This window comes from Typopeltis vanoorti, chromosome 3, assembly GCF_054136105.1.
Source record: "Typopeltis vanoorti isolate ZY-2024b chromosome 3, IOZ_Tvanoo_1.0, whole genome shotgun sequence".
Taxonomy (NCBI): domain Eukaryota; kingdom Metazoa; phylum Arthropoda; class Arachnida; order Uropygi; family Thelyphonidae; genus Typopeltis; species Typopeltis vanoorti.
In genome coordinates, this window is record NC_143551.1 from 151,584,203 (window position 1) to 151,611,277 (window position 27,075).

General features: G+C 37.9%; 1 protein-coding gene across 1 annotated transcript in view; it reads left to right on the plus strand.

The window, feature by feature from the left end:
* LOC150108656 (uncharacterized) overlaps nt 1–27,075 on the plus strand; it is a 195,497-nt gene that overhangs the window by 70,372 nt on the left and 98,050 nt on the right. Inside the window, exon 2 of the mRNA XM_090390497.1 lies at nt 9,063–9,223. Coding sequence (XP_090246623.1) covers nt 9,063–9,223 — 161 coding nt within the window. The remainder of the gene's footprint in view (nt 1–9,062; nt 9,224–27,075) is intronic.

The following is a 27,075-nucleotide window of genomic DNA, read 5'->3' on the forward strand; positions in this document are numbered from 1 at the left end:
CTCATACTTCACATTCAAAAGACCACTACGTATTTTGTGAATATTCTTTGGACCCTTTCCAACATATCCTCATCACCATGAAAACCCAGTGACCAGATATCAGTGCACAATAATCCATATGAGGCCTGATCAAGGCTTTATACAATGACATCATAAATTCTTTATTTATGCATGTCAGGGTCCTCTGCATCATTGCTATTATCTGATGTGATGTCTTCACAACTTGTGAAATGTGGCTCCTGAATTTCAGGTCCTTGTCCACCACCAGATCTCTTGTTTCCTCTGCCTCCTTTAAAGTTTCCTCACCAAGTGTATACTTTGCATCCCATCATTGCTTACCAAATTTCAAAACCTTACACTTTGCCATATTGAACTGATAGTTCCATTTACCTGCCCATTCATGCAATCTATTCAATTCCTCCTGAAGGCCATAACATCTGCTTGACTCTGCATTGCTCTCCCCAGTTTTACAAACAGCTACATATCACTAGTTAAACCCATCCCAATATCATTTTCATATTGGTCCCAAATTTGGGACAATGGTCCCAAAACTGACCCTTGCTGTGTATACCATACCCCTATATACAACTTTTTGATACCTAGCTGAATGCCAGTCACTGATCCATCTCAGAAGTCTGTTATTCAATCCCATCTGTTTTGGTTTATTTATTAGTTTGTCTTCTTATAGTACATATGTAAGTTAGTAAAAAGATGATCTCCCCATAATAAACCCATGCTAATACCCACAAAGAATACTGCTGATTTCAACCCATTTCTGTATTCTACTTCTCACCAATCTCTCTAGTACCTTCACCACAACTGCAGCTATACAGATTGGCCTATAATTTGAAGCCATAGCCTTATCACCACCTTTATGTAGTGGAAGAATTTTACCTTCTTTCCACTACCTTGGAACCTGTGCTACTGTTGTAAGACTCTTATTAAACAAGCATGCCAATGCTGCTGCCAATTCCTCTTAAGATGCATGGTGATATGTCATCAAATCCTATTACCTTATTGACATAAAAGTTATTTATTTCCTCATATTCCTCCTGCTCACTCACAATTAAGTCATCCTCTCCTATGTTCTCTACACGTAAGTTCCTCGTGATTCCACCCTGATCAGGGTGAAACACCCTTATAAAAATAACTCTATGGTTTTTCTTCTCCTGATTTGCCAATTTCTCCTCATACTGCACTTTTGTTTTCTTTACTGAGTCACTTTCCTGGCTTGTTCTTTATACTCTTCATGAAAATGATTATTATCATTATTCATCTTGCACTGTCTCCAATTTACCTTCTTCCAGATTTCATGCTTAATCCCCCTCATTCATCCATTTTACACTTACCTTATTCATCCCTTTTGACCTTTGGAATACATTCACACTTTGATGCTGTTATGTATTTCTTTGCCATTCAACTCCTCATTCCATATACTATAGCTCCAAGCTGTCTCCTAAGCTTGTCATAATAACCAAAGTTATAATTCCACATATATCCTTTCCTCACAAAATTCTACATGTGGCTAACCATAACCCAGGTGATCACTCTCACCAACTGGAGGAAAGTGTGAAACCCCATTCAGAATTACATCCTATGAAAATGATCAGATTTAAACTCTCAATCCTCGTGTGCCGTCCTTTACATGCTGCCTGAGATTGTTATCTCTGAAGAACTCAAGCAATATTTCCTTATTCCCAAATGCTATTTCTTCATTCCAATCTATACTGCTTTAATTAAAATTGCCCATAATAATTACCTTTCCTTTGTTCACAAATCCAAGTTGTTTATACATTTCTTTATCACCACATTCCCTGGCCTATAGCAACATCCGACTAAATATGTATTCATGTCAACTTCCACATTGCACCACACTGCCTCATAACCAGTGCTACTATTTCCCTCTTTCATGTCTACCCTTTGTGTACTTAATTCCCCTGCTATCATCAATGGCACTTCTCCCCCCTCCCCCACATTCTCTCAAAAGATACTGTATCCTTCCATTTCTATTCCCATTATGATATCATCTTCATTCAATTATGTTTCACTTATTCTAGTGATTTTGGGGCGAATAATCTCAATCACTAAAACCATTTCATTCCCCTTATTTCTGATACTTCTGGCATTCGTAAACTAACATAGCAATTCATTTTTATGTCTGTAACCAATCCTATCCAAGCCACTGGTTGGTTGTGATTTCCCTACCACACCTGTTCTTGCCCAATCACCTTTATCATCACTTACCATATATATCTGCTCAGTCTCAACTTCCCCACCCACATCACAATATACTCCATCTCTATACACACATTTACTGCTACTTTCAACATCCACTCTCCCTACCTCATGTCTCCCTGTCCACCTGGACTCTCCCCATTTCCCCGTTCCTCTTGCAATCCCATTCTCTGTTCTTCTCCCACACTACCATCGTTTCCACTTCCAAGCACTTCTGTCTCTTCAATACTACTTTCCTTATCTTCAGGATAATTAAAGGGTAATTAGATCATATGTAGAAGATAAACTGTGTGAAGAACAAAGTGGCGTCCAAAAATGATGACAGTGCATTGACCCAGCTTTTGCATTAAAAATCCTAATGGAAAAGGATTGTGAATTCTTCAAAACACACATCTTCTTCTGCAGCTTTTCCCACTTAAGTAGGGTTGCTATGTTATTTTTCCTCAGGGCCACAGTTTCCATAGTATACGTCATAGCTGGTCTCACTACTGTCCTGTAGATTTTGTCTTTTAGATTGATCGGCAACCTCTTATCTCATGACACTCCAGCCATCTCTCTCTCCAGTTCCTCCATCCTTCTTGTATCCTGCATCCCACTTCCTTTTCAGCCTCTCCATCCTCTTTCACTGTTGAACCTAAGTATCTAAAGTCCCTAACCTTCCTGATGACATTTCCTTCCAGCTTCGGATATGTCTCCTGGCTGCCATCCACTTTGCAACACATATACTCTGTCTTACTTCTGCTCAGTCTCATTCCTCTCTCTTCCAGTACTTTCTTCCAACTTTCCAGTTTAGTTACCACTTCTTCTCTTGATTCTGCACACAGCACGATGTCATCTGCATACAACATTCCAAGGCATGTCTTCTCTCACCTCCTCCATCACAATATTAAACAGGAACGGACTTAATGCCGATCCTTGATGGAAGCCAACTGTCACTGGAAAACTTTCTGTCTCTCCCAGGCAGGTTTGAACTCTTGTCTTCACTGTTCTGTACATCTCCTGCACCAACCTGACATATTTCTCCTGTATCTTCTTCTTGCTTAGACACCTCCAGACTTCTTGCCTTGGCACTCTATCGTGCACTTTCTCCAGATCAATAAATACCAGATGTAGCTCCTGATGCTTCTCTCAAAACTTTTCCATCGTCTGTCGTAACCCAAAGATAGCATCTGTCGTTGATCGATCAGGCATGAAGCCAAATTGCTCCTTTGCAATCTCCGCCTCCTTCCTCAGTTTTCCATCAAGAACCCTCTCTAGGATTTTCATTGTGTGGGACATCAACTTTATTCCTCTGTAGTTCTTACAGTCTTGGACATCCCCCTTTACTCTTGTAGATGGGGACAAGAGTATTTTCCCTCCATTCCACAGGTATATTTTCCTGTTGACAAACTTTTATTAACAGGTCCCACAGCAGGTCAATTCCCTCTTCCCCCAATGCCTTCCATGCCTCCATTGGTATCCTGTCAGGGTCCATTGATTTTCCATTCTTCATCCTCTTTATGGCTTCCTTCACGTCCACTCTACTAATGTTCTGCACCATCCCCTCATAAGGCTCCCTCTGTGAGTCCTTACATTTTCTTCATTCAAAAGCACTTCAAAGTATATTCTCCATCTGTTTCTTATATCCACATCCCTCCTTAATACTCTTCCTCCAGAGTCTTTGATCTACCTCACATGTACGATGTCCTTTGATGCCTTATTTCTACATTTTGCCAATCGATAAATCTTTCTCTGTCCTTCCTTTGTTTCTAATTGATCATAAAGTTCTTTATATGCCATGGCCTTCGCCTGTGCAACAACTCTCTTGGCTCCTCTCTGTCCTCTTCCACTCTTGACTCGTCCCACTTCTGCTTTGCCTTCCTCTTAGCCATCACTGCTTCTTGTTCATTATTATTCCACCACCAACCCTCCTTCTGCTCTCTAATCTTTCTGGATGTTTCACCAAGCACCTTAATTGAACAGCTTAGAATTAATTTTGAATTATGTCTCCACAAGTCTTGTACACTTTCTAGTCCATCCGAAATCCTCTCTGACACCTTCTAAAACGGTTCCTTACACTCTCTTCTTTTAAGCGAAACCACTTAATTTTCTTCCTCCCATGGCTTCCAAAGGTTCTTATCTTTGACCTTATTTTAAAGTTTGTTCACAGACTTTAAAATAAGGGACTGTGAAAGGGTACATGGCCACCATGTACCCTTTCACAGTCCCTATTCTGTCTCCTATGCATCTGTTCAAGTCTCCTCCGACAATCACCATCTTGTTTTCTTCCAGTTCCCTCATTTCTTCATCTAACACATTCCAGAATTCATCTTTCTCTTCTGCTGTACAGCCAACTTGTGGGGTGTATACACCTAAGACGGCCAGTTGCTCTTCTCCAAGATCCAGTTTCATTTGCATGATCCTGTCGTTCCTCCCACTTCCAGTACTTCGCCCTTCATTCTGCCACACACCACAATTCCGACACTATTTCTTCCCTCTTTATTCACTCCAGAGTAGAACAATTTATACCCATCTCCTAGTTCCTTCACCTTTTCCCCCATCCACCTTGTCTCCTGCAATCATAAAATGTCCAACTTCCTCTTCCTCATCATGTCTGCCACCTCTCTTCCCTTTCCAGTCATGCTTCCAACATTCAACGTTCCCACTTGCAACATTCTCTCTCTCTCTCTCCACTTGCTTGGCTTGCTTCTTTAACTGCACCCGCCCTTGATGCGGTAGCCCTCGTCCACTTCTCACAGCTGCAGGGTGATGTGGCTTCGCATCACCCTAGCCCTTGTATCACTTTCTATTTGACTCATTTGATCATAGCTAGAGCTGGCAATGAAGTTTTATGACAGGATGCCCTTCCTACGTCAACCCCTCGCCATTTATCCGGGCTTAGGACCAGCACCTATTGGGGCTAGCTTTCCCCTTTCGGTGGCTGCAATAGGCGAAATGATATAGCAAGATAGGAAAGATTCAATCCTATCCCTCGAATACTCTAATAGCATTGGGGGTAAGAAGAAAGAAGCAAAGAAAGAAGGGGAGAGGACCAGTCTACATATAATATAACAGATGTATATTACATAAAGTAAGGCATGGTCCAGCATCAGGTCGGGTTTGCCATGCCCGTACTCATTAAAGTGAGCCCATGAGGATAAACACACATAGCGTTACCAATTAACTTGTTGTTGGTAGTGTGAAAAGCTAGTCCAGATTTATGTGCATTTTTTTCCTCCATATATGTTTTTCCTCCATATCCATTGATGTTTCCATCCCATTCCATCTGTGCAACATAGATTACCAGAAAGCTTTTGATAAAGTTCTTAAGGAACAAACCATAGATAATGCTCATGAAGTGAATGATTTCAAATCAGTTACTTGCAGAAATAATTAACATGTATCAAAACAACCAAATATTGTAAGAATCTATGAAAAAGTTACAGAATGGAAATCAATAAAGAGAGGAGTCCATCACAGGCCTCCTGTGTCACCACTCGGATTTAATATCTATATATATATGAAATAGAATCAGAGATATCAAACTTAGCTCTTTGCTTTATACACATGATGTTGTACTCCTTAAACACATCCGCTTCAGGTCTCCAGGATTCTCTAACTAAACTGAATAACAGTTGTAACAAATTTGCCATGAAAATCAGCAACAAAAAGACCAAAACTATGAAATTAGGCAGGAACATAGAAAACTTTGTTTTCTATGTTCCTGTCTAATTCATCATCTCATTTTCCTTTTCCCTCTTTTACCTTGCAGTGTTGAGGATTTTATTAATCATCGGACCTCAAACCATTCAAAGGATAAGGTGGTCAGCCCTACTCCCCCAGTGTATCCTATGTCCATAGTGTTGAGTTCCCAAGGCTGGTTTGCCTGCTTTGCAGAATGAAAATCCTCTTAATAAACTGATGAAAAAGCTCTACTGTCCATGCCCAAGACCAGCTAACTTGGCTATGGCTGAGGGACATACTTCAGCTCCTCACGTCACTGACGGGAATCGAACCTAGGACACTCCTTCCCCAGGCATATGGTTGCAAAGCGCACAGCAACTAGGCTAACCGCACGGACGTTCCCGCTTAATTTCATAGATAAGTAAATAAAAATTGACTGCATTCTCAATAAAGAACTTATAGAAAGCAAAATATTTCAGCTATTTAGGCAGTTTTTAGGCAATTTTATTAAATTGAAAAATAGACAACAAAATAAGTAAAGCTGGTGGTGGGGAGCCTGTTGAATAAATTTATATGGAAGAATAGAAAAATTAGCCAAAATTCCAAACTAGACGTTTGGCATTTTGACAGCATTCAAACCACGTTTTGTTAATTACTGGCAAGGAAAAAGTAAAATTCTTTAATAAATTAATTACTAGTTGCATACAACACGATTCTGTACTTCTTAAGATTGGGACAGAACATAAATAGAAATTGTAGGTTAGCAGTATTTACAAAGAAATTTCTGAATTAATAACTATAATTTTTTTTTTAATTCATTCAACATGTGACAGTTGTTGAACATAGTTTAGTGAGTTACCAATTAACTTGATGTTTCTCATTGGTGATGTGATATCAGATATGCAGTTCATTGTTACAAGATATCACATACCTGCCTCATAATCTAATTCATTAATATGTAGATCCTTTATGTATGCTTCCCAGATTTGATTTAAGATTAGACCTTGGTTTTTATTATGTTGGGTTGGACAGCTTATCATCTTGCTTGCCTCATTAAATTTGCATATACTGTATTATTAAATTCCATGTATCACATTTTAGTTACCAAACATCAAGTTACCAATTAACTTGATGTTTCTAATTGGTGATGTGAAAACCTAATCCAGATTTGTTTAAATTTTTTTCTCTAGAAGAAATCATTCAGGGGTATTCATAGTTTCCCATCCTCTGTTGTCACTCTGTAGTTTAATTAATCAAAATGTATTTGGGTGTTGCCTTTTTTTATGTATACTTTTTTTTTTGTTTGTTAGATCAGTTAGCATAAGTGAAAGTTGTTCTCCAAAGTCACATGTAACCCTGAACAGTGAAAGCCACTCTAGGTGGGACAATCTCAAGAAGGCTCCTACTCCAGTATATTCTTCTCCCATCTTATGACTAGCTCATAAGATGGGAGATTAGGTTCGCTAGCCTTATAAGATGGGAGACTGGCCAAGATTATGTTCATCCAGATAAACAAGAAGATGTAATTATTATTATGTCCATCCTTCATAGTCATAAGACCTATTATGGCAGGTCCACTTTAGATAACATAGTCTTATAGTATTATACTATTCCTTAAACTCATCCACTGTTAGTGCTCTCACCACGACAATTCATTCTACGTTCCAATCACTCTCCAATGAAAAAACTTACTTCTTACCTCTTACTTACTACTTGCTTTTGCAACTTCCAGGGACAGCCCCTTGTCTTTGTTCTTTCTCCCCCCCCCCTTCCTTTCTACCACATAAAAAATCTCTCCAGTGTTAATCCTGTAAATATCTTTCAACAGCTTAAAAGTCACATTCATATCTTTCCTTCATCTTCTGTCCACCAAACTCTGTAGCCTGCATGCCTTCAGTCTGCCTTTATAACCAACATTGTCCAGTCCTGATATCATTTTCATTATCCACCTCTGCACTCTTCCAAGGTTGTTCATTCCCTTCAAATCCCAGTGACGAGTTCTGAGCACAGTAAATCAAATGTAGTTAATCAGAACTTTACACAATGAACTACCACCCTTTTATCTCTATTAGTCAACATCCTCCTTAATATTGCAGCAGTTCTCTAGATTGTCTTTACAACTTTTGAAATATGTCCTCCGAACTTCGAATATCTATCTATAATCACTCCAAGATTCCTTGCTTCCACCCTTCTCACAGTATGACTCCACCAATATGAAGCATCCCATCTGTTGATCCCAAATTTCGAAGCCTTATATTTAGCTGCACTAAACTGATTTCCTCATTAATTTTCCAGCCTCTCCAGCATATTCAGATCTTCTTGAAGAGCCAAAATATCAACAAGCTGCACATCATCTTCAAATAACTGAATATCTGCCTGTAGTTCAGTAACAGGGAAAAATTCAGATGATCAGTGTATGACTTGAAACCATTACTAGGGTGTTCATTCAGAGACAAGTGATGTATTGAATAAATTAATGAATCTTAATAATGGTCAGAGCTGGTCTAGGTAATGACCCCTCCCATAATGCATGCTATGCATTATGCGGTACTAGAATAGTTTCATGTAAAGTCATCTTCCTCCATATACAAGTAGGCTACTTATGAAGTTTCTTCACATGAAACATATGTTTTCTCATGCTTAGGTAAGTGATAGAAATAAAAATATAATTTTCTGTCAGGTACAGTTTACCCCTTAAAACTATTTTTGTTTTGTCAGTTACAGTAGGTGTAAACTTTTTTTTTGTCTACAGGCTGTATGTATGATTTCGTGCATCAGAAGTTACTGTTTTTTTTTTTTTTTTTTCATATAACAAAGAAGTGTTGCATTCCATGAAAATGTTTATATTTCCAATTTCAGTTTGAATTATATAAAACCTATTTAATAAACATTATTGCTACGAGCCATCTCTTTGGCATTGACACAAGTCATTTCTCTGGCATTGCCACAGCTCTCTCTCTCTCTCTCTCTATCATTGCTAGTCATATGGTGGTACCATTCTTATCAAACCATACATCTGCACTAATTATTTGATACTGCTTATATAGTTTATCAGCCTAACTTAATTACATAGCCTGCAGGAATAACACTTAATAATTATGTCTTATATAATTTAATCTTGAAATTATAAAATAGGTTTAGAAATGTAATCTTTTTTCCCTTAGGTTTCAGAAATTCTTGCCCCAATGATATTATATCTGTCAGGCGAACTGCCTAAAATTGCGAAAAAAGAAGAGAAAGAAATGTTCGTAAAAAATATGCTTCAAGTGTATTACTCTTTAAAAGAATTATTGGAATACACAAGCAGTGAGATACCTGAAAACAGGTATTTATTCTTTATGTACTTATAATAATTCAGAATTATTGCCACTTAATATTTAAAAAAAGTCATCACTTTGTGTTGGGATCACTCAGACTATTACTGAGCCTGCCTTGAACTTCCTTAAATTCACCATCACCAGTTTCTCCACTCTCAGTGTGCTTTCTCTAAGCTGTGCGCTTATATAGCCCTACATATGCTATACACCAAATTATTGCAGGTGTTGATGATCTCAGCAATGAAAATTACCATTTCTCATGGACCTGGGATGCTGAAACTGAACCAAGAAACCATGATATAAGAAGTCTGCAGGTAAAAACAGTAGTTCATATGTGTGTGTGTGTGTGATGGTGATCAGTATATAAAAAGATGGTCTGAGATGCACAAAATGTGGTTGGGTCTACAGAAATATAGGTTGTGATAAGTAGGAGAAAAATCAGGTCAGATATGCAGGAGTCATAGCTGAGAGGTAGCATGAATGTGACTGATTATAGACCCAAAAATGGGTGTGTTCTTAATGCCAGAGTATCAAAATAAAAGAGAGAGATGAAATTGTTGAACTGGTTTGCCCAGAAATTGTTGATATAAACAAAAAAACAGAACTGAATAATCATGTGTTGATGACAATAAGGAGTAAGGGATATACACCCTCTGTCCAAAAAGAAACTGAACTTTTCAAAAATAGAAGAAACTAGTAGCGCCACTTGTTGTATCTTTTTGTTGTTGAAAGTGGCAACCTTCATTAGTGTTGTTTCAACTGTTTATGACATTTGTTTCATTAGAAGCTGAGTTATAGTGCCAAGAATGACAGTGTGTTTTGACGAACGGTCAGAAAATGAGTTTCAAACAGAGAGCTGTGATTGACTTTTGTGTTAAACTTGGTAAGAGTTTTACTGAAATGCATCAAATGCTTCAAAAAGCAAAGTGATGAATGCTTATCTCGTACTTGAGTTTACGAGTGGTTTAAGCAATTTCAAAGTGGTTGTAAGCTGCTCGAGGACGACGAAAAGCCAGGCTGTCCAAAAAGTGGACTGAGCAAAGTTAACATCCAAAAAGTGCATGATTTCATCAAAGATTGATTGAAGATGAATTGGGGATTCCAAAATCAATGCACAACATTTTGACCAAGAGTTTGGACCTTCGTAAATTGAATTCGCGATTTGTTCCCCCACAAGTTGACCGATGACCAAAAAATGTATCGAATTGAACACTGCAAGGACCTCATTAAAACCACTTGTAAGGACTAAAAATTCCTTGAAATGATTGTTACTGGTGGCGAAATGTGATGTTTTGAGTATGAACCTGAAACAAAGCGTCAGAGTGCTGAGTGGAGATCACCAGAAGAGGGGCATCCGAAAAAAAAGTCGCTCGGAGAAGTCAAAAGTAAAGACAATGCTGATTTGTTTCTACGATTCCACTGGCATTATCCACAAAGAATTCATTCTGCCTGACCAAATGGTCAATGGTGAGTTTTATCTTGAAGTTTTGAAGCAATCGATAGCGAGAATTAATTGCGTACGGCACGAATATCGTGATGCAGGCAGCTGGCACTTTTGGACGATAATGCACCATCTCATCGTTCAAACATTGTGAGACAGTTTTTGAGCAAAAACCAAGTTTGTGTGTTGGGTCACTTGCCGTATTCACCTGATTTAGCACCCAGTGACTTCGTTTTCATCCCCCCGACTTCATTTGCCAATGAAAGGAAAGCGATATGACACCATTGAAAACATTCAAGTGGCAGTAACCACAACCCTCAACAGTATCCCAAAAACAAATATAAAAAACTCATTTAACGAATTAATTGACCATGCCACATGCTGTATCGAAGCTGAGGAAGAGTATATTGATTGAAATAAATTATTTGAATAATTATAATTGGCCTGTGTTTTATTTTCTATCAAAAGTTCGGTTTCTTTTTGGACAGAGGGTGTGTATAGTGTTTTCTTGTGAATGATGCTAAAAGACAACTCTCTCCCAAAATGATTGTCCCTCTACCATCAAAGGATATATGCACAGGTGGAATAGTGGCATTAGTTTTGAGGCAGTATGGTGTGGGGTGTTGATATTTAGTGAAATGTTGCTATAGGCCTGCAAATGTGGAGCATGGTGATGAAATATATAAGCAAATTGATTTAGGAAACAAGAAGAGGGTGATGGATTATTTTAATTATATACATTGAAATGGAAAGATAGCTTATAAGACTAAGCAGAATACATTTTTTAGTGTTTGAAAGATAATGATCTTAGCTGCATGGATTGCAGGGTAAATAGAACTAACAGTTTTAGATTTGATCATTGTATCAGAGGATGTTATTGTTAATGTGATGTTAAGTGAAAGGAGATAATTTCTGCTTTGGCACTAGTCAAGAAATATGTAACTGAAGCCATGTCTGAATATCTAGTGGTATATTTAGATTTTACAAAGCCCTTTGATAGGATGCCACACAACCTGGCATCCAGTTACACTGTTGTATTTGCATTGATATTTTTCAATATGCTGAAGAGCTCCTCTTCGTCTATCTTAAATTTGACATGCATCTCTGTCACATCAGCAACTGCAAAATCTCCACCTGGATGTATACCTTTGCAAAATGATCATTCACTCAGCTATTTTTTTTTGTCTCTGTCAACTTCTTACCATTAGCATTAATTAATGTCATCCTACCATAGTCATTTTCCCTCTTACTTGCTACATAACAAAAAAAACTCATTGATTTTCTTTGTCCTTCTCTACTTTTCTCTCATTGTCTGATTTGGATTTTCTTATCATACTAGTTACCTTCTTGCTTGCACTTTGTACTGCTCGTGAGTATGTTGGTCACCTTTTTCTTTATATTCCCTCCACAGTGTTTTCTTTTTTTTTTTTTTTGCAGCTTTTTTTACAGCTTTATATCTGTACTCATCCATGTAATCTCTACTTGATTTATCATTCTAACCTTGGTTATGCAGTTTGATACTACTTCTCTCAAACAATCTCTGAGCACTTCCCATGCACTACTGACATTCTTTCCTTGCAGCTTCTCAAACCCATGACATGACTCCTAAGTCTGTCATAATTACCAGCTTTATAGTTCAACATAAACTCTTTCTTGACAGAGAACCACACGTTTAGCAATTTTTTCCAGAAAGACTGCATTGTTGCTCTCCCTGATTGAAGGTAAAGTGTCTGCCTTAGTTATGGATATGTCTTCTGATGCTATTACCAGATCCAACACTCTCACAAACCCCTTGTTCCCTCTATAACATGTTGTTTCATGTAATTATCCCTTAGCAACTATATAAATTCCACTTCCATTGCAATGTCCCCTTTCCTCCCTCCAACCTATGTCCTCATAATTGAGGTCTTCCATAATAATTGTTCTGCCTGCATGTGCTGATCTGTCAGTGCATGGCATCTACATCTTTCTGTGGTCCATCTTTCACCAACCAACAATATATTTTATTCTATTGGCCTCTATCTCACACTTGACAGCTTCAAAATGAACCATCTCTCCCTTACCTAAAATCTTCTTGAATTTCTAATTTTGTTCATTGCAGTTCTTCAGCTATCATCAGCAGTATCCTACCTCCTGTCCTATTCTTTCTATCCTCCCTGAAAATACAGTACCTTTTGTATTCTATCCCTGTAACTATATCATTTTATGACAATCAGGTTTCACTGATGCCTTTAATTTTTGCCCAAGTCAATCTGACCAATGCCAAAAACATTACCATCAATTTCCTGATATGTACCCACTGGAGAGGGGGGGTTCAGGTTACTATGAATGCCCTACATGATTAAGTTTACATTATTATTAATTTCCTGTCAACAATTTTCCTCCAATTCTGTTACTTGAAAGAACTCCAACAATACTGTCATATTCTAAGGCACTTCTGACCGAATCAGTCCACCTAGACCGTGGTCTTCCTCTGGATCTCTTTCCTGCCATCTTGTTAGCAAAGCAGGTGTTTGATGACCTTTCTTCACCCATTCTATTTAAGGTGTCATATATCACCTTAGATTATCTTTGCTAACATATTCTTGAATGCTAATAATGTCAAGTTCTTATTTTAATATCTTCATTTTTAATAAGATTCTGCCATTAATGCCATCGATTCACTCCCCTAATTTTACTCAGAACCCTCATATCTGTGGTCTCTAGTCATTGATCAAATGCTTTATTTCTAACCCAACTTTCAAATCCATAACTTAAAACTGGTTTAAACACTTGTCTTGTATACTACTAGTTTGTTATATTGGCTGATTTCTCTCTTAACCACCTTACCGGCCATTAAAGATCAAATATGCACCCTCAAAAGCTTCGTATCCATCATAAATTTCAATGTAATATCAATGGTATTACAATTTTAATATGCACTTCTCATTCATGGAAATGTGGATGTATATATACGTCCTGGCCGGTAGCATGTTAATCCATATAAATTTATTCAGCTGGCTACCTACTATACCAGCTTTGTTAATTCTGTTGTCCATTTCAAGATTTAACATGTCATCTTCACTAAAAACTGACCCTAATTAGCTAAAATATTTTACTTGTTCTATAGGATCTCCATTCAGAATGCAGGTGAAGTTTTCTATGTACCTGGATATTTTCATAGTTTTGGTCTTATTATTATTATTATTATTGATGATTTTGTGCAAAGTGTGTTACAGCTGTTATTCAGTTTAGTTATAGAATCCTGGCAACTTGCACTAGATGTGTTGAGGAGCATAACATCATCTGTATAAAGCAAAGAGCTAAGTTTGACATCTCCAATCCTAATATCAACTTGATGCCACTTTCTTTCGTAATCTGATCCATATAGATGATAAATAAGAGTGGAGATAATGTGCATCCCTGATTTTACATAAAACCACCTTCCTGTATTTCCTTCAATTCTAACTGCTGACTGACAACTTAAATATAGACTATGTAATGTTCTGTATAATGTTCCATTCACCCTATATAAGTATAGTGTTTTGAGAAGCTTCTCACTGGGCACCTTGCCATATGCATTTTCCAGATCTACAAAACTTAAGTACAGATTATTATTATTATAAAAAACCTCCATGGGAGACCCCACTGTTACACTCACAGTTTATTATACTGCACCTTAAATATGTTCAGTCTCTGCACTCACCATTCTACATGCAAAAAAAAAAAAAAAAAACCTGCTTCCCCTTGCTCACATTCTCCTTATACAGCTTCCAGGGATAACCTCTTGTTCTCTCCATATCTTCACCCATTCTATGTAAAACCTTCTCAACATTAATCTAGTAATAACCTCTTAGTAGCTTATATAGGATGCGTGAGGATTGTTTGTCAGGAGGAACGATAGAAAGGGTGGCTTTGGCAGTTAAGAGAGGTGAAAGGGTGGATGAGATGATTGTGATGGTGGGAACAAATGACTTGAGTGGTGGTGTAAATAGGGCAGTGAGAGATATGAGATTCCTGCTTGAAGTGGTACGAAAGAAGACACAGAGAGGAAAGATAGTGTGTGTGTTGCCTAGGTATGATAATGACGAACTGAGCAGAAGAGCAGTTATATAGAATGACATAATAGCTAGAATGTGTGACAAAAGAGGACTGGAATATGTGGATGCTTGGAGTGCATTTGAGGACAGAGAGGAATTGTATGCAAGAGACCACTTACATTTGAATGAGGAAGGACGTAGGCATCTGGATAGATTGCTGTTCTGAAAAAGTCAGTGTGTCCCAGGGAAGATAGTAGCAGGAGTGGCATCTTGTGGGAATGGGTACTTGGGAGAAGGGGGGAACGACATCAGGTAACACTGAGCCCAGTGGAGTCTAGAGGGGATAATGCTGGGTATAGAAACAACGGCATTTATATGCTATATACTAATGCCAGGAATATCAGGAATAAGGGAGAGGAATTGGTGGCGCAGGTAGCATCAGTCTGGCCAAAAATTATTGGGATCAATGTGATGTGGTTGACAGAAGAGGATATAATAACAGGAATACTACAAGTCACTGGGTACAGCATTTTTCAGCGGGATAGGAAGGGAAAGCGTGGTGATGGAGTACTGCTTATGTTAAGTGATGACCTATGTCATCTAAGAGTGGAGACTTTGGAAGGCAGTAACACTAATGATTTTGAAAGCATATGGTGTGAGGTAGAGGTGGGCCAGATAGGATATTTAGTGGGGTGTTGCTACAGACCCAGGAGTACAGAGGGTAGGGACCAGGAAATCTTTAGACAGTTGACTTTGGCAAGTGCAAGAAGAATGATTGTTATGGGAGATTTTAACTACAGTAGTATAAACTGGGGAGAGGAAGATGCATGTAGCAATAAGGGAATAGAATTTCTAGAATTCTCGAGGGACAAATGTCTTAGGCAACATGTAATAGAGGGAACAAGAGGTTCAAGAGTTTGAGATTTGATTATAGCATCAGAAGAGTTGATAATAACTGAGATAACATCTCTCCCACCAGTTGGGGAGAGTAACCATATGGTTTTGACTTGGAAAATGAATAGACATGCAGGAGTATCAAAGAGACGGGAACTTATGTGGAATTATAATTCAGGTGGTTATAATAGTCTTAGACGTCAACTTGGAGAAGTTTCATGGAGGGAGGAAATGGAAGGCCGGGATATCATTAGTGCATGGGAAATTATAAAAGAATATTTGTTAGCAGCAATGGTAAGTTGTATACCACGAGTGAACAAGAGGACACAATTTGGAGTAAAGTGGATGCAAACAATATTAAACAGGAATTGCATGTGAAAAAGAGGCTGTGGAAGAGATATAAAGAGACAGGTGAAGAGAAGATGCATGAAGAGTATAAGACACAGGCCAGAAGAGTGACTAGTATGGTAAGGAAGACAAAATTGGAATATGAGAGGAGATTAGCCCTAAGATCCAAAGAAAATCCTAGGGAATTTTTTAGATATGTGGCAAGTAGCAGGAGAAATGACTGTGGAAGAATGATATTGTGGGATAAAAATGGGAATAGAGTGATTGATGCAGAGGACATAGTAGAATTGTTCATTGAACACTTTATTGGAGTATTTCATCCTGGAGGAGTCAGTTTTAATGCTAGAGGGATAGGGCAGGTTCAGGGTTTAGAGGTACAGGAGGAGAGTGTGTTTCAAATACTGAGTATTCTGGATGTCAATAAAGCTGTGGGACTGGATGATATTTCACCATGAGTTTTGAGAAAATGTGATAGGGAACTGACAGTGCCTTTGACCTGGCTTTTCAATGAAATTCTGGCTGCTGGAAAGGTGGCCATGGAAAGAAGGTAAGATAGTGCCATTGCATAAGGGTGGTAGTAGACTGGAAGTGTCTAATTATAGACTAGTTTGTGTGTCATCAGTAGTTAGTAAGATCTTGGAAAAAGTAGTGAAGGACCGTATACAGCATTGGGCAGATGAGGATAATGTTATCTGTGAGAGTCAACATGGATTTGTGAAGGGGGCGCTCTTGTTTTAGCAATATGCTACCCTTTTATGATAAAGTTACAAGAGCAGATAAGGGAAAGGCATATACTGCCATTTTTTTAGACTTTGCGAAGGCATGTGACAGGGTGCCACATGATAAGCTGATATTTAAGTTGCAGCACATGGGTCTGCAACTTAATCTGACCAATCCAGTTGACCAATCTGGATGTCAGATTGGTCAACTGGATTCAGGATTGGCTGTCTGATAGGTATCAGAGAGTTGTGTATGGTAGAGACAGTTTCAAGGAAGCGCAGGGTTACAAGTGGGGTTGCACAGGGCTCAGTACTGGGACCTATATTGTTTAACCTTTATATCAATGACATTGTCAGCGGATTGCAAGGGGATATTCAGTTGTTGGCAGATGATGCAACGCTGGGAAGGATTATTAGTAATAGTGCAGATGTGGCAGCCCTGCAAGAGGATTTGAATAAGCTAGATAGATGAGCAAATGAATGGGGGGTGTCAGTTTAATGCAGCAAAATGTAAGGTCTTGAGGTTTGGGAAACATCGATGGGACACTGCATACTCTATGGGACGAGTTATACTGGAGAAAGTAGGAGAGACAAGAGATCTGGGGTTGATTGATAGAAACCTGAAATTTAGGGGACATATTGCATAGGTGGTGAAGGTAACACAGAGGATTGCTGCAATAATGAGAACGACACTGACCTGCAGAGATATGTGACATGAGAACGGAATGATAACAATCTTTGTTATCATTCCATTGTATAAGTCCCTGATCAGACCACACTTGGACTATTGTTCTCAGATTTGGTCCCCAGGATTTGAAGGGGATAAATTAACTGTGGAAAGGGTACAAAGGCAGATAACAAAGATGGTACAATGTTAGTTATGAGGATCGTCTGAGGGAATGTGGACTGCAGAGTTTGGTGGATAGAAGAAGGAGAGGTGATATGATTGAGACTTTTAAACTGTTGAGAGGTGGTTACAGGGTTGACACTGAGGAGTTCTTTCGCTTGGTTGAACAGCAGGAAGGAGTGATGACAAGAGGCCATCCCTGGAAGTTACGAAAGAAAACTGTGAGCAACAGGGTGAGGAGTGGTTTCTTTGCATGGAGGGTGGTTGAACTATGGAATGCATTGCCTGATGAAGTGGTGAGAGCGAGAACAGTCAATGAGTTCAAGGAGCGATATGATAGACTTTGTGTTTCTAAGGGGGGACCTCCCCTTGATGAATCTTGATATACTTTGTGTTTCTTAGGAAGGACCACGATGAGTCTTTTGACTCCATGGAGGCCTGAATAATAATAATAAAAAAAATAATAATAATAATGTCTCGATCATACCCCCTATCCTCCTCCTATCCACCAATTTCTGAAAATTGCATTTTCTCAATCTGTCTTCATTCTCATCATTCCAGCGACCAGGAAACCACCTTAGGCAATTGTCTCTGGACCTCTTTCCAATATATGTTCATCTTTTTTGAAAACTAGGTGACGAAATCTGTGCACAGTAATCCATATGTGGCCTGATTAAAACCTTATACAAGGGAACCATAACATCTTTGCTTCTACAAGTCCATGCCCTCTGCATCATCCCCCCATTATCTGCTGTGGTGCCCTCACAATTTTAGCAAAATGTCCCCAAAATTTTAGGTTCTTGTCCACAGTCACTCCCAGATCTCTTATTTGCTCTACCTGTTCCAAGATATTTCCACCAATTGTGCACTCTCCATCCCATCTCTGTCCAAATTTCAAAACCTTACACTTTTCAACATTGAATTAATATCCCCACACATTTACCCATTCAGCCAGTGTATTCCAGTCCTATTACAAATCCACAACATCTGTTCTACTTCTGATAGTTCTCCCCAACTTTGCATGATCTGCAAACAGCTCCATATCACCATTCAGGCCTCTCTTAATATCATTTATTATTATTATTATTATTATTATTATTATTATTATTATTCAAGCCTCCATGGTGTCAAAAGACTCATCATGGTCCTTCCTAAGAAACACAAAGTCTATCAAGATTCAATGAGGGGAGCCCCCCCCCCCCCCAAGAAACAAAGTCTATCATATCACTCCTTGAACTCATTGACCGTTCTCGCTCTCACTACTTCATCAGGCAGTGCATTCCATAGTTCAACCACCCTCCATGCAAAGAGACCATTCCTCACCCTCTTGCTCACAGTTTTCTTTCGTAACTTCCAGGGATGGCCTCTTGTCATCACTCCTTCCCGCTGTTCAACCAGGCGAAAGACCTCCCGAGTGTCAACCCTGTAACCACCTCTCAGCAGTTTAAAAGTCTCAATCATATCACCTCTCCTTCTTCTATCCACCAAACTCTGCAGTCCACATTCCCTCAGCTGATCCTCATAACTAACATTGTACAGTCCTGAAACCATCTTTGTTATTCGCCTCTGTACCCTTCCCACAGTTTATCCCCTTCAAATCCTGGGGACCAAACCTGTGAACAATAGTTTAAGTGTGGTCTGATCAGAGTCTTATACAACGGAATGATAACTCTGCTGGTCAGTGTCCTCATTATTGCAGCAATCCTCTGTGTTACCTTCACCACCTTTGCAATATGTCCCCTAAATTTCAGTTTTCTATCAATCATCAACCCCCAGATCTCTTGGCCCTCCCCCCCCACTTCCTCCAGTATAGCTCCTCCAATAGTGTATGCATCATCCCATCGATGTCTCCCATCGATTTACATATAAACAGCAATGGACCCAAAACAGACCCTTGGGGTACACCACTGGTAACTTTCCTCTTTTGGCATATATAGATCTTCCACAGACAACTTGCTGATACCTATCAGACAGCCCATCTCCAATCCTGCATAATTTAATTACCAGTTTGCCATGTGGCAGTTTATCCAAGGCCTTTGCAAAATCTAATTATATCCTGTTGTGCAACACCCTTATTCAATGCATTTATAGAAAGTATGTAGATTGCTAAAATATGATTTTCCTTTAACAAATCCATGCTGGCCACCAAAGAGTATTTCTCTGTTGTCAACCTAATTCTGAATTTTGGTCCTAACTAACCTGTGTACTTAACCATAACTCCAGACACACAGACTGGCCTATAATTCAAGCCCTAGTCTTATCACCTTCCTTATGAATTGGAACAATTTTACCCTTTTTCCACTCCTTTGGAACTTGGCCCAGTGCAAGACTCATGTTAAAAAGATATGTAAAGACTAGCGTTAACTCTCTGGAACATTCCCTCAAAATACATGGTGAAATACCATCAAGTCCTGCAATCTTATTTACATCCGGTCTATTCAATTCCTCACATACCTCCTGCTGACTTACTAAGAGTGCCTCCTCCTCCTTTCCCACTGTATTCAAGTTCTGCATGATGTCACATTCACGACAATGAAATACCTTTATAAATTGCTCATTAAATACTTCAATTATATCCTCCTCAGCAGTTTTCATTCCTCCATTTTCACCACTCAATGTTATCCTTCCATGATCATTCAGATCCTTGTCATAATCCCATGATTTCTTGGCTATTTGTCTTAAAGTGAAAATCTGATCTGGACAATCCCTATTGGACTGAACCCAGCTTGTTCTTCTCTAAGTTTCTCTTCCACAATCTTTCTCAACCTCTTTTCAAGTATGCCTGTATAAATCTTATCTGGAACACTTAGAGAAATTCCTAATTCTCACATCAGTTTTATTTCCCTTTTTTTTATAGATAGTTACTATGAGAGCTCTACTCCAATCATTGGGAATTCGAACTGCTGACCAGGCTGAATTATGCAGTGTAGCCACTGCAAACATTCATACCTCCATACCGTTTTATTCCCATGATTTCTCAACTACCTGTTGTAAAGTGAAAATCTGATCCCGACAACCTCTTTTTGTCCTGAGTCCTTGTTCTTCACAAAGTTTCCCTTCCACAGTCTTCTCAACCATTTCTCAAGTATGCTTACATAAATCTTTCCAAGAATACTCATATTAATTATACAAAGGCAAATTTTATTTACCTTTGTATAATTAATAAAGAAAATTAATTTACCTTTAATTATATATTTTATGTATTAACCAAACATCGCACATTTGAAAAAGGCAAAATATTATTTTTTAATAATTATTGAAATAACATCCACATACTGTACCTCTGTAATTCTCACATTCAGTTTTATTTCCCTTTTTATATATGGGTACTATGAGAGCTCTACTCCAATCATCTGGAATTTGTCCCTCTGTCTAGGCCTTCTGAACTATGCAGTGCAGCCACTGTAAGACTTTTATACCTCCATTCTTGAGCATTTTGGGTTGAATATCATCTACTCCAGCTGCCTTTCTGCATTTCAAGTTTTTGATAGCTTTTTCTACCTCAAGTATTGATATGTACTCCTCTTTGCATTTCTGTTGAAAATTTTCTAGTATAGTTTTGTCACTGCTTGGTTCATTTAACAGTCGTTCAAAGTAATTACTTTAGACATCTAGGGTATCCTTATCTTCAGTTTTCCTGTTACCTTTATCATCTTTGGTTCATTTTACAGTACTCTTTTCTCCATTTCTAAGCTTCTTCAATAGCCTCCAGAACATTTTGCCACCTTCCTAGGGTTGCCAGATTTTGGAAAACCAAATACAGACATGGGTCACCTATGTCTCTTATTTGGTTGTCTGAATACCGGACAATGTTGATGAGTCTGAAAATATTATAGGAACAAGTTTTTTGCTGCAATTATTAGAATTAAAAGAATGATGATGCTTTATGCCATGAAATGCCATTGTTATTTCAGCAGCAATAACTTTTCTTTCATTGCTGGTATTTGTTTTACAAAATAAGTATCAATATCCAAGTGTAAGCAAACAAAGTTTGTGCCTGAAGTATCTTCAGGACTGAGGCAACTCGTGGTAAAGGTGGACCAAGCTCTCATCACTCTTTGTCTCAGTATCTCCCATAATGCAAAGCACATCTCCTTGCAGACATGTATAATGCTGTGCATTAAGGGAAGGGCCACTACCCAGACTGGTTTCGACCTTTATTGAATGTTCAAGTACAGGTCAAACTCCAAAAACTCAGCATTGTTCCCCTCAGTAACAGGCTCATCCTGTCACTGAGAAGAACTCTCAGAACTGGTTGGCTCTATACCATAGCAGGGGTGAGCAGACCGCCGAGCAGAGATGCTCATTTGCTCATATCTCATCTGAGGGGTAACAGCAACAGCCGTGCCTCAGTTAACTTCATGGGCTATAGCATTGCCATTCATCACCCAAGTTTCCAACCTGTTTCGACCTTTATTGAGGTCTCGTCAGTGGGAGCCAGACCCAGAAGTGGTGATACTAAGGCAGAAGCAATGGAGAAGTCATATTTACCTATACGAGTTGCCAAAAGGTGTACCACCTTATTATTAAATTACTCTGGATTTAGAGAAAGATGTTGGAAGTTTTTTCCCACTTGGTTAGACTATAATAAATTTAGTTTAATCCTTTATCTAAGTGTAAGCAAACAAAGTTTGCGCCTGAAGTATCTTCAGGACTGAGGCAACTCGTGGTAAAGGTGGACCAAGCTCTCATCACTCCTTGTTTCAGTATCTCCCATAATGCAAAGCACATCACCTTCGGACATATATAATGCTATGCATGAAGGGAAGGGCCTCTACCCATACCGATTTCGACCTTTATTAAGGTCTCGTCAGTGGGAGCCAGACCCAGAAGTGGTGATACTAAGGCAGAAGCAATGGAATAAATGACTTCTCCATTGCTTCTGCCTTAGTATCACCACTTCTGGGTCTGGCGAGACCTCAATAAAGGTCGAAACCGGTAGTGTGGGTAGTGGCCCTTCCCTTAATGCATAGCATTATACATGTCCACAAGGGGATGTGCTTTGCATTATGGGAGATACTGAGACAAGGAGTGATGAGAGCTTGGTCCACCTTTACCACGAGTTGCCTCAGTCCTGAAGATACTTCAGGTGCAAACTTTGTTTGCTTATACTTGGATAAAGGATTAAACTAAATTTATTATAGTCTAACCAAGTGGGGGGAAAACTTCCAACAAGTATCAATATTTTTGGAACAGGAACTCGAAATGCTCAATTTGTGTTTCCGAGTGTTAATGTGTTGTGGAATATCTGATCACAAAATCTGTAAACATTCGTCTACAGATTTTGCATTCAACTTCGTCATTATGTTATGTTCTTTTGCAATAAAATTCCATTCTTTTGAATAATCATCGTTAATCATCATCACTTTCGTTTTGGCATTGTTAAGGGCTTAAAGGCAAGAAACAAAATTTAATTTACCTTTGTATAATTAATAAAGAAAATTAATTTACCTTTAATTATATATTTTATGTATTAATCAAATATCGCACATTCGAAAAAGGTGAGATATTATTTTTTAATAATTATTGAAATAACACCCACTTACTGTACCAATACTGCACTGCGCAATGTCCAAATAAGAACTGTTTGAAAATAAGCAAATGCAATATCAGTACAGAATTATAAATAAAATGCTTATATTACATAAAAAGCGACCGATGAAAGGGACCGTCGGTGCAACCGTAAACTGTAAACTCAATTAATTTCCTCAAATCGTCAGTTTTTATGGGTTACAAATCAATTTAAGTTGGATTATTCGAAAAGAATATTGAAAATTATAATTGCTTAACATAATATTCATAATTTTATTTTTTCATTAAAATAGGACATTAGGCTGTCCCTACAAGTACAATACAGGACAGCAAAATTCGATGTAAAATACGGGACATCTGGCAAGCGTACACCTTCCTGATATTTATTTTCTGTATTCTTGACAAAGTCTTCTCATGAATTTGGTTTAGCTACTTTTCACATAGCTTAGCTGTGTTACATTTTTCTCTGTATTCTTTTAATGCATCTTCCAACTTATTTGCTAGGAACTTTTGGTATGCTTTCTTCTTTTCCTGGACTGCTTCTTTGACTTCTTATGTCTACCATGGGGGGTTCTTATTTTTCTATCTTTGCAGACAATTTCACCACATACCACCCTAGCTGAATCAATCAATGTCTTCTTCAGAGTTTGCCACGGACTCTCCAATGTCTGGTTCTGGTTTTTAATTTGCTTCATTTTTCCTCAATAATGTTTGCATAGTCAAGTCTACAGTTGCTTAGTGGGATTCATTTCCTACTCTGCTGTTTGTATCTCCAACAAGGACTACTTTTTCCATTTTCTTTGTCAGTTGCCTGTTCTAATTGACTCAAAAAATTCTTCCACTTCTTCCTTGGAAGAACTTTCTGTGGGATTATAGGCGCAAATAAGTTTCATTGTCCATGGCTCTATTGTGAAATTTGCCCACATAACTCTCCTGAAACTGCCTTCCAATCAAGAAGTTTATCTTCATGTTTGGTGTCGAATGCTATTGCTACTCCTTCCTTTCCTTGATCATTATTGCATGAAAATTACATGATAAAAAACTCCTCTCCTTTATTTCTGATACTTCTGGTGTGTACATGCATTTCAACATCTCCTTAGACCCACAATTGCCCTTGTGTAATATCATTACCAACCCACTCAAATCTGAAACCTGTGAAATCACATTCAGCATTGCATAATCATTTCTGTAAACACACACTAATTTATCCCAAGGTGACTAGAGACATTCTTGGTTGCATCCCACCCCCACCTAATGTCTCTAATTTCCTCTCACTGGATGCACATTGTGTGTGATGGTTCCCTATCCTCTTGTAAAAATAATCATATTAAACTTTCTGAATATGTTTACGTATTAATTATGCTTGTTAGTTTTGTTTTCATACACGCAGTGTCTGCACTTGTGATGTGCTCATTATGAAAATGTTATATTAGAAGTAACATGTAAAGAAGTAAAAATATTGATGTACTTACTAAACTGAATATTTGTGTTACTTATAAGAAAGTTTGTTGTGGTTTAAAATTGTTGAATTTTGCGTTTTGTGAAAGACTTTCTCTTAGCGCTAATGGATACAGCGAGTCAGCCATTTTATTGCAGTGCGTAGTTTCTGACTTTTGTGGAGTGCGCATGCTCCCGGAGAGGATTTGATGTGTGATTGACAGCTGACAAGGAAAGCGTTGCCTATCCAAGTAACGGTTGTAAACAAGAGAGCGTTCGGAAGTTTTTAGAACACTGGCCGGTAAATATTCAAGTTGGAAGGAACTTAATTTTTTTGTGTGTAGCAGTCGGAAGAAATTTTATAGTGTATTCCGAAAAAGGAATAGTCGAAATAATAGGTTTCAAGGAGGAATAAGTAATGAATAAAAGGGAATCTTGAAACTGTAAGTTTTTTTAAAGTGGAAAAAGTTAAGACTGTCATTTAGTATTGTGAATGAAAGAAGAACTTGTTGCTTACATTCTAAAGTGAATGTTTTTCTTAGAGAAAATATTGATAAGGAAGTTCTATAAGTATTAAGGATGCCTGAAAGTGAATGTTTAGAAAATATATTGATTAAGAAGATTTATAGGTATTAAGGATGCCTGATCTGATGAGTATTGCTACTAAAAGGAAACAAGATTTAGTCAAGAAGACTTTTATGTGTGTTACATTGATTGATGAAAAGGATCCTGAAAATGAAGTACAGAGCTGTATAACTTCTGGAAAAGAGCCTTAACAGAAAGAGAAAAAGACTATGAACATTTTTTTGTGATTGTGAAAGAAAAAGTGTTTAGTCTTAAGAGTAAGTTTATATTTTTAAATAAGGCCTTGGATCCATATAATCTGTAGTTATAGTTATGTATTATTGCTAGAAGTGTATATATATTGTTTTAGTTTTATTAAATGTGTTTATTTTGTACTTGGTTTTGAGTCAATGATTAGTTGGATTCTGAAAGAGAGAGTTAAAGTCATTGCACCAATTGGAGTGAACTTTTGTGCAATACAATAACATATAGCGACACTCGGAGTCAAAATAAAAATAATTGTTAGTAAAAGAGATTTATATAATAAATCACCTCATAAGTATATAGTATAATTATTAACAAAGGCACAGCCGGTAGACTAAATAGTTAATATACTATATATAAATATATAAAAAATATATAAAATTAACACTCTAACTATACAGCTAATGGTGAGCTTCTACAAGGTTCTATCCTCTCACGCTGTTTCTTCTATACATCAATGACCCACTCCAGTTGACCACCAATCTAATACACAATTTTGCTGATGACAGTACACTCATTCATCCTCCCCACAAAACAACACACTAAATTCTGATCTCCAAACTATTCATGGGATTCAGATAACCTTAATTTCAACCCATGAAAAACACAGTTCTTCCTTATTTCCCACAAAAAAAAAACCATATAATCCCAGACTTACTTTTGAGGAAATATATGGTAAATATGGCAATTCTGCCTTATTTCCCACATCTTTTGCCAGCTTTTGACAACACCAAAATCTCTAGGCAAAAGAGGAGATCTCTCTTCTTGGGATTACCTGTACATTTAGACTCTCTTGGTATAAACACATTACAACCATTCTCTCTTCAGCATCCAAAAAATTAGGATTGCTCTTTCATTCAATGAATTATTTTATCCCCAAACAGGCTATTAACTCTGTACAAATCACAAATCTGCTCATCCATCAAGTAATACTTGCACATCTGGGGGAGGTGCCCCTAAGAGCTCCCTAAAACTACTCGACGCAGTACAGAAGAGAACATTCAGACTGAGTGTTCTCTTCTGTATACTTGGAGAGCACCTGGACAGAGAGGTGAAGAAATGAGAAATCAGATTGATTACATGCTAATTAACTCAAGATATAGAAGTTTAATAAAAAAATTCAAAACTTATCCTGGAGCAGACTGCAATCGTGACCATAACCTGCTCACAATTAAAGCAAAAATCAGATTAAAAACGAATAAAGAAAGAAAATGCAACTAGAAAAATAAGAATTGATGGACTAAAAAGAAAAGATATCAGAGAGAAATATGAAGCTGAACTAGAAAATAAGATCAGCAGTATTGATACTGATAGACCTCTAGAAGTAATCTGGATTGATTTAAGAGAGAAAATCAAGGAATGTGTTTAAAGGTCTTCTGGGTGAGGCAGATAAGAGAAGAAGGAAACCCTGGATTACTGAGTTAGTGATAGAAAAAATGGACCAAAGAAGAAAATGGAAGAATAAGAACAACGATGAAGCCCAAGTCAGTCCATAAAGAGATCAATAAACAAGTAAAAATTGTGGAGTGGATAAAGAAGCAGTGGAAGACTGGCTCAGTCAAGTCTGCAAGGAAATTGAGGAAAATGATACAGCAAAGGATATGAGAAAGGTCTATGAAGGCTTGAACTTGATTTCAGAAAAGAAATGAAAAGAAAACAAAAAAGCAGTGCTTTGAAGGATGAAAAAGGAAAGATTTTGTTGGAAAAAAATTATAAGGTGGATGAACTATGTAACAGGACTTTATGGAGATGAAGATAATCTGGAATGTGATCAGATAGAAAATGTATGATATCC